Source organism: Lactuca virosa, chromosome 4, assembly GCF_052849685.1.
Source record: "Lactuca virosa cultivar CGN04683 chromosome 4, Lactuca_virosa_CGN04683_v6, whole genome shotgun sequence".
Lineage (NCBI taxonomy): Eukaryota > Viridiplantae > Streptophyta > Magnoliopsida > Asterales > Asteraceae > Lactuca > Lactuca virosa.
Genome location: NC_136429.1, coordinates 347,621,036 through 347,630,981, shown reverse-complemented (window position 1 = coordinate 347,630,981; position 9,946 = coordinate 347,621,036). Strand labels below are relative to the sequence as shown.

The following is a 9,946-nucleotide window of genomic DNA, read 5'->3' as shown; positions in this document are numbered from 1 at the left end:
AGGACCCACCGATGAACCAGTGTTAGGCTTTGTCTACCTTCAAGACAAGCACCTGGTTCCCACTAAGGCTCTTCAGAAGTTCATTAGTCGAGCATCCAAGTCCGACGCTCCATAGCATGTGAAGGCTAAGTTCGTAAGCCAGCTTCAATGGTACGTTGCGGTTAGAGAATGGCTGTACATGACATACGTTTTCATCAAGGAAGATTCAAGCTAAACTTACCAGATTGCTAAGTTCACTTAGGGGAAATTGTTGGAACCGGAAAGTGAACCTCTAGCAATCTCTGTCCTTGTATGCTCTGATGTAGGCCAGTTCCGGAGAAAGATGGTGTTCCAAAGTCAGAAGATGTTTAGGAGTCAATCAGTTCTTGAGTGAAATTGGTGTTCGCAACAAAGTTTATGTTTGGAACAGTTGATTTAAATTGGTGTTGTCTGAATGTACTTTTTTCCATCTGAATTAATTGTATTTGTCATTTAGCTTGATTTAACATGTCATAGGACTTAGTCTGTTTTGTCAAACCTAGATAATCAGAGTGTTAGAAACAACTCTATTATTCGGTCCTATATTTGTATTTGGTCAGTACGATGTAATATGTTCTCCTATTTACAGGAGCTTTCAATCTTAAATCAAACGAAGGATTGTTAAAACAAATATATAACAATATTCTAGTCTACTTCACCTTTCAAGTCACTTCTTTCAAACATTCTTCTTGTTCTTCATTTATTATCTTTACTTTGATCATTATCTTTACTCGTCATTAATATCTTGAATACTTTGTTGAATGCATTAACTCAGACTTGACTGGTCTTGCCAGACTTGAATGGAACATTCCTTAATAAGCAAACATTGATCTTAAGCATTAACTCAAGGTTTGAGTTTTCAAACCTTGTCCATGCGTATCAGATCTCTTGTTCTTACACTCTCACCAAGGCCAATCTTCTAAACTGCCTGCACCAATCATAAGGCACAAGAGAGAAAAGATACAAGTGTCAGCCCCTGCTGAGTGAGTTCATTAAAGTTGGATATAAAAACATACAAACCCCAAATGGGTCAGTCATTCATTTTACGATGAAGCATAAACATGAGAAACACCAATTACCAAACAACAGTATATCATAATCATTCAATAGCATGTTCAAACGCATACATGCATAAATGTTTAACCACAATTTTAACTAATAAAATATATGATCAACCATAATCCATATAAACAATTGCATGACATGTAAACAATCACATTTCATATAAATAGCATTTTATTATTTATTCAAACTTTATTTAAATAACCAACCTTTTGTTATATAACCAACCAAATAGAAAACAACATTCAACCATTTACAATACAACGTTTCATCATACCATCTTAATTTTAATTCAACCAAATATAGTTATCAGCTTAATTTAACCGGATATTACATATAGATCAATTCACCATTTTATTATGGGTAATTCATTTCAACCGATCATCATATACAAATTCAATTGAACCGATTTTTGTATATAATCACATTTCAACCGATTATCTACCTTGGGGTTTCTTAGTGACAGCCTACCTAACAACTTAACCCCGTTCACTACTTGTGTGCTCAGCCAGTTTAGTGCTCTAAGTGGATCATGACTTCCACCTGAATTCACCAACCCCAAGACTTCCACTTTTGCTACTCCGACCTGCAAAGTACAAGTACTTCACGGTGTCGTTCAGGATTGGTACAAATGGTGTCAATTCTACCGATACACCTACCGATTCCCACATGATGCTTGATCTGGCCACACCATAAAGCCAACACCACTCCGGTTCTTGTACATCGGGGTGCACGCGAACCATGTGTCACACAGCCATCTAGAAAGATCGTGTAACTAACAACCGATATGGATTAAGCTCTTTCAACCTATTACACTTGCAAGGTTCTACCCATACCACCATTATACCCCACAAAACAAACATACACCAGACTAGTCATATTACTGATACAACTTTAACAAGAAATAAAACATGTAATAAAAATCATCATATTATCACCATACTATAGCTAATAACTACCAAATCATTAAGCGTCATAACTGCATGCAATTATAACTAACACATAACATGCATATCACCTATCAACCGATTCCAAGGCATAACCATACACAATATGCAAACAACTTATTTTCAAACAATTATCCTAAGAATTTTTAATTCTGTCATATTCCTAATTTGCATCACCAATCCATTTATGAGTTGTAGTTTCCGGTTATGCCCTAAAGTCAAGAAAATTATTGAATCACACCAAAAACTAATTTTTCACGTGCATCAAATTCATCAAAGTGAAAGCGTCATAGCAAATAACTTGTAGCAAATAACTCTTAAAAGCACAAATCATATGGTAGTATCACAAATATCATATCATCATCATGCACAAGTAATGACTAGGTCACCCTAATGTGAATCAAATCATCATTTACAGATTGCATGTTTCGATTATGCACCTTGATGAGTTAAGACTATGAACTCACCTTTAGCATTGATGAAATCTTCCTTCTATTCCAAGTCTGGAACTTACATGAAGTTCTCAAGGCCCCACCTAAACATCACACATAACATTTAATTAACAAATAAAGTATATTATTCAAAAATACAACCTTATTTTAACTTTTATAATATTTTTGATTATTTCCCAGCCCGCCCCCCGTTCAGTGTTTTAAGCATAAAACCGAATCTACAGCTCTATTTGGGATGAAATTGGAATTTCTAGAAACTAGAATTGATTTCCTAGAACTTAGCAAGATTATAGAATCATCCCATTCTGCCAAGATTAGCAGCTATAACTCTCTCAAGATGGGGTAAAGTTGTTGTGTAGAATTCCAACATTCACCAAAAATCACCATATGCTTTATGAGAATATCAAACAGTTGACACAAAAATGTGGAGAGTAGAATGCCTAAACATATAGACGAACGTTTAGAACAAAGTTTCAGATTTTGTCCCACAACATCCATATGTTCAAAGCCATTTTAACACCAAAAATTCCTGGAAAATATGCAATGTTTTCATATATTCCAATAGTTTAGACATTTAGCTTTTCAAAAAGTACTTTGAAAGGTCCAACCGATTTCTCTACAATTTTATATGATTTTTACAAAACTGTCTATCAATGCAACTAAATTCCGAGCAGCTGGTGAAAAAGGCGGTTTTCACTTAAGTTGGAGGCAACACCAGGTCCTGGAAAAATTCATGGACAAACTAGACTCGAAATGAAAACTTTGAGAATTTAAGGATCATTAATCCGACTCCTGGTGATGTTTCTAGATTTTTTCAAAACAAGGATAGATTGGTAATTTTTCAGAATTTCCCAGCAATGCATTTTAAGGGTTAATTGACAACTTAACCCATTAATCCACAACCAAAATCGATTATAAAGATGTAAATCGAGTTCTTAACAGTTCCAACATGTCAACAAGTTAAAATAACAATTCCAACCTCAATCCATGATTCAAAGTACATTGCTTATATGGGAAAACAAAGTACTTTGCTAAAAGAGAAAACACCAGTAGGGTTGAGTTTTCTCCACCATTAAGACCTTTTAGAGAATGTTTTGAAGACCTTTTGGATGGTTCAAAATATGGTCTTTTATAGGAAAATAGTCACTAGAATCGAAGATAACAAAAGAATGAATTCCTTGCAACAAAAGAAAACATTTGACTCCAAGATTGCAACCAATTCCAATATATGAGGGAGTTTTTTTTAGATATTCCAGCAACAATCAATCAAAATACAATCCAAATGGCTGGATTTTTGGCCATATGAGAAGCCATAAGAATTGAGATGAATGATAACGAGATTAGTCGACAAACAGAAATCAATTTGACTCATAACTTCTACAAACTCAACATGTAATCAGGTCAAGAAGTCAAAAGGAACAAAGAATCAAGACATACCAATACTATACGATGGATTTCATAGCTTCAAACCCGCCATAAATCCCGTCAATCCTTCTTCTTCTTCCCTTATGTCGCACATGTCTTCCCCCTCTCTCCATCACATTCGATTTTTAATTTTTTTTCCTAATGATCAACCAACATCAATAAAATCCCAAGGTATGCTTCGGATCGAGCCACATAACCATTTTCTTTCTCTCGTTGCACTTCTTTTCTTGATCCTGCTCTCTCTCGATCTCACTGTCTCTCTCGCTACTTTCTTTTGTTACCATCGATGTCACATCAGCCCCAGAACTGGTGAATCGAGAACTTGATGCGCACGTTTAGGCCACAGGAAAAAATGCATGACCTTATTAAACTCGTCAGATGGCCTTCTGTCACACCCCCAAACCAGAACGGCGGAAACGCTTGGGGGTGGATGCCATCATATGTAGTATCACAACATTTGCATCATAGTAATCAAAGTAAACACAACCATTACATTGAATATATATAAAAAGGTATTTACATATGTTTGATTCATGTTTTTATACATCAAAAGCATAAAAAAGTAAAAGACGTGACTCTATACGCTCTGTCTTCACAAAATATATGCAAGGTACATGTCTACTGATTTCCTGAGAATATAAGCAGTTTTGAAAGAGTATCAGCATAAAGCTGGTGAGTTCATAAGCATGTTTTTGTAGTGAAAACCTGTCATTAAATCTGTAAAATGTTTGTATACTTTCCAAGAAAATCCAATATTTTCTAACATATATGTTTGATACTGTATTCTGTAGTAATGTACAATGTATTAGCTTGTATGCCTGGTTACCACCAAATACATTGTATATCGTTGTTTTGAATGAAAAACCCTTTTGTATGAAAACCCTGGCCATCACCAGTAATGTATAGAATGTCCTATTTGAAAAACCCCGGTTACCACCAGTATGTATAGTAGTTTCATTACTTGAAATAAAACTATGAGTTGAAATCCCTGGAATCCTCCAGTTGTAATTTGAATTCGTTTTATTAATGAAAATAAAACTAAGTAAGAATGAAATCCCGTAAACAATAAGGTTAGTTTATACTATTGTGAGTCGTATAACCATGCTTGATATGACCTAGTGACCTTTTCGACGTTCTTCAAGTGTCGGATATATGACATTTGTCACCCCAGGCATGCCTACCTAACTGTAGCTAGCAGTTCAGGTGTGGGATAGTCAGTCCCGAATAGATCTATTCACAAATCTCACGCTCTCCCTCCAGGAGACTCTGGTTATACTATGATAGCATTTAACCTGTACCTCGAAAGGTACAATTGAAGAGTTGTCTCACAATCCTGTATTAACTAATTTACGTGTGGTTCTGTATTGTTCTCTTGTATTTGAATCCGTTGTATACTTGTAGTGTAACAATAATTATACTTAAATAATTATTAAATGTTGTACTCTTGAATTCCAAATGTAGTAAAGTATATCATAAACTAAATCTATCATAGTTTTTATGTTTTGCAATGTGTAACTCTAAATTCATAAACTGTGTATTGAAAACCCCAAACTATACCTATTATAGTTGCATGTATGACATGTACTTGGTTTACGTATTGATCTGAAAACTATGCAATTTCTACTGTAGATTGAAAAAGTCCCTTATGCTCAGCATGTTACAAAAGGGATAAAATATCTAAATATTTTATAAAACATGTGGAAATTGTGAGATTGAATCAATTGAATCAGTTTTAAATGTGTTGAAATCCTTTTGTATAAATGCACAAAATCAGTTGTGTTTGGCTTGTACTCTGCCCCTGAAAACATTTTAAAATCATAAAAGCATAGGGGTATGAACTCACTGTTTGTCGTGTGAAAGTGTCGGACAAGTAAACGGAGAATGAAGACCCTCGAGGTTTAAAATCATAAACCCGCTTACGGTCGTAAACCCTTCAAACCTGCATAGATTTTTCAAGAACATCGTTCACGGCCGTAAACTTCTAACCTTGAACCCTATTTACCCCAACCCTAGATAATTTAACATAATGAGTTTATTTTATTGGCACTTTAGCCCCTCAACATCGTTTCAGCCAAATAAATTGATTATATTTATCATATTTTCCACAAAACCAACTTATTAAACTATATATCCTTTAAATATTAATTAATTATTTTAGACATCATGTTTTTTTAAGTAATAATAATTAACACATTTTTATTTAATTTATTTTGATTTATAACCTAGAATCGAAATAACTTTACGAAACAAAATAGTCATCTAACAGAAAAACTAACATCGTCAACGAAAAGAGTTTCGGGTCGTTACATAGGGTTTCATGGAAGGGGTGTTTGAGGGGTGGAGGCTGAGAATGGAGTGGGTTTGGGGGAGTTAAGGATCTTAAATAGGGCTCAAACCATAAAAATAGGGTTTAGACACTGATCGCCTACGCCCAACATACTCCTGGTACGCCCAGATTACTCAGGGTGCGTTACTACGCCCAACGTAATCCCCTCTGTATGCCCAGCGTACTCAACATAACCCAAAATCGACCAAACTTCAAACGGGCATAACTTCTTCGTTCTAACTCCGATTTTGATGTTTTTATATCCACAGAAAGGTATTAAGGAGCTCTAAAAGATTATCAAAATATCTTGGACTAAAAACATCTCGAACAAAAATCCAAAATTTATAAAAGGCTTGAACTATCACTTTACAATCATACCCTTGGGCTCCAAAGCACCAACCGAACTCTCAGATCACCTAATCTACATTACCCACATCCAAAGGGATGTAAATCTCTCTTTTCCCCAAGTCTTGAAGCCTTATGATAACTGATCTTCGGGTCATGGCCCCAAATCAAGAATTATCCCGAACAGGGTGTTACATTTCTTTTGGTTGCCATTACAGAAATGAGCAATAAAACACATATGTAGATCAGATAAAAAGAAAAATAACCATAAACATCAAAGATAAAAATAAAAACAACCATAAACATCAAATATTGCATTTGAAGGATTTATCACAAATAGGATAACTTTTTTTAACCATTTTCACTTAAATTATCCTTATAATTTGAAATTTAGAGAGAAAATAGGCATTTTGAAACATTTAGTGATAGAAAATATGCACTAAACATTTATCATTGTTTTCTGAAAAAAAAAATGTTGTTAAAGTTGATGAAGTGACAATCCATAAAGGCAACAATATAGTAACGATTTCTAAACTTTCAAACCAAAGCTTATTGTCTATTCAATCATAACAAAAAAAACACCAAATATCCAAAATACATGTATCGTATGAAAACAACCAAATAATCTTAACCTCAAAAACTTCAAATAAACTTACCGAATTCTGTTATCCTCAGCTTCCCAAACTAATGATAATTCATACATACCTATATAAACATATCAGTCCTGTCGAATAAATTATAGACATCCAAATGAAAAGTGTTGTACCAAACAACCCAATAGTCTTTAAAACCAAACCAATATCCCAAATTATCATTTGTTTATTAAAACCAAACCCAACTCACTTCTCTACTTTTGGAACTAAAAGTGGATTTTCCTCTCCGATTGATTTTCTTTTAGATTTTGTTGAACTGAAATCATCTCCACAATAAACGTCATAAACATCATAGAGGTTACGCTTCAAATCAGTTGCTATTTTGATAGGACTGGTTGCGGTTGATTTATCAATTGTTGAGGGTGTAAAACTCTCATCCGTTTGTGAGATTACATCCTAAATTTTTAAAAAAAAGTTGTTAATTGGAATAATTAAATATAAATAAAAGTTAATATGGGAATCGAAATACCTTTTAAACATTTTGTACAACATCATCCTGCTCCAAAGGCACTTGATTTAAGGACACGGTTTGAATACTCTACAAAATAAGATGGAACGATGTAAAACGTTATGTATATAAAAAAAATATAACTGTTGAAAATTAAATATACGTACCATAAGTTCTATTTTACTTTCCAATTCGGAAACAATGGACACATCTTCTGTAAGTTTGACAATGGTGTAAATATTTTTATAGTTGTCGACATTATAGCGTGTAATATCTACAAGAAAAGCAAACTTGCGGTTTTTCAAGACGTTAATTTGGTTTGGAAATAGTTCCAAACTGTCTACAACCCGTACGAACATTGTTTAATATATTAACGCAAATAAAATGTTTATTGATTTAAAAATATGAATAACATAATATACCGCTTCATTTTTTTTCAAGTCATATGCACTTAAATCCAACAACCTCTTCGCTTCCCTATAAAAAACAATCAATCCGATGGTGCCAGTATCATCTTGTATGTTGAATAGAATCATATACCTAAACAAAAAAATATAACATTAATATTAATTTTTCTGAAAGACTGAAATGGTTAATATATCAAGAAATGTGTATACTTTGTAATCGAATGAAAATCTGAATCGTTACAACGTGCATTTTTACATTGAACAACAACACTATCTAAAATTTTGCCGGGGGCGGTATAGGAATGATTGGGTTTGGACATTGTGTTTAACTTTTTTTTCCACTCTTCGGGCACGTATCGTAATACCAAGGAAGATTCTGTATTATATTGATGATGGAACCAATTAATAGAAATCTCATTACCTATATGAAATAAAATGTAAAAGTTATAAAAACATAGAATGTATAAATAAAATTAAAGGATATCAAATAATGCAATATACCTTTAGTGGTTCTGTGATCTCACAAACTGATTTTAAAGGGAAATCCCGTTTAAAATCATCCATATAAGAAGAAGACTGGCTTGGGAGTGATGTTATGCTTTTTTCATACATACCTCCATTGTTAACAATTTTCAATCTGTCATGTTTAAAATTATTTTTTTACATATACCAAATTATCATGGTTTTAATTACAAAACAATATAAAAAAGTTTTTAAAAAAAGAAACTAACTCTTTCTTGAACTCATTAATTTCGACGATGTCAGAGTTAATGAACAATTTGGTTGCATCATAATAACTTTGGGCTTGACCAATTCCTGTAAAAAGAAATTAGTCAATAAAAGTATATATATATATATATATATATATATATATATATATATATATATATATATATATATATATATATATATATATATATATATATATATATATATATAGCTAGCGTGACTACAAACCATCCAAAATGTTAAGTTTAACAAACGACATCACTATAACAACACAGGTAACCGTGGGGTTAGTTTTAAGGTACTGTGACATCTGGTGTGCTTGAGTTCGAAATATAGTAACCTTCACGTGTACATACCTAAATAAAAAAGAAATTAATTAGTACGAAAAAATCTGAGTAAAAATAATAATGAAATAAAAGAACTATAATCTCACTGTAAGTTGCTAATAGTCATCTTTATGTAATGCTTGGATGGGTTAGAATTTGACGTTTCAAGTGCTCGAAATGAGACAATTTGTCCAATAACATCTACATAAGTTCAATAAACTATAATAAGTAAGATTAACTTAAATACTAACATGTATACTAAATTACACAAGTTATAAAGTGATTGGAATAAAATTAACTAATTAACCAAAGAATGAGTCTCTTGGGCATGTTTGTTCGATAATAGAATTAAAATCAACAAACCCAAAACCATTCACCGGACCTGAAAATTCCTCACATTTTTTAGGATACTTTTTCAATTCAAAGTTATGGTATGTTTTTGACCCGTACCACTAAAACCATTATTTATAGCCGCCATGTTGGGTTTTATATGATATAAGTTTGACCTACCTTTAAAAGGTCACCAAATCTGGAAAAGTTTTGATTGAAAACACAAGAATGGTATTTTGTACCATGTTCGATCAAATAAATAACAATTAGTTTATTAATTGAAACATATGTAATATTTAGTGGGATATTAAAAAAATAAAATAACCAACCTCCTCGTCCATTACGATCGTTTTAATTGATCAAACTGCATTGTTCCTTATAAAGTTCCACATCTTTAACACCCGCAGTTTGATATGTGAATCATCATCAATCTGTTCAACGTTTTTGAGGTATACTTTATTACCTATATTCCTCTCCA

General features: G+C 32.9%; 1 protein-coding gene across 1 annotated transcript; it reads right to left on the bottom strand.

Moving 5' to 3' along the window:
- Positions 1-7,414: 7,414 nt before the first annotated feature.
- LOC145106214 (uncharacterized) lies at positions 7,415-9,616 on the bottom strand. The gene is made up of 11 exons (XM_079043232.1): positions 9,598-9,616; positions 9,446-9,520; positions 9,246-9,339; positions 9,041-9,168; positions 8,815-8,899; positions 8,585-8,720; positions 8,449-8,504; positions 8,128-8,216; positions 7,844-8,016; positions 7,716-7,766; positions 7,415-7,624 (listed from the first exon to the last, which is right to left on the bottom strand). Exons 1-11 carry the CDS (start codon positions 9,614-9,616, stop codon positions 7,415-7,417), a joined length of 1,116 nt encoding a protein of 371 aa, XP_078899358.1.
- Between the last annotated feature and the right edge of the window lie 330 nt (positions 9,617-9,946).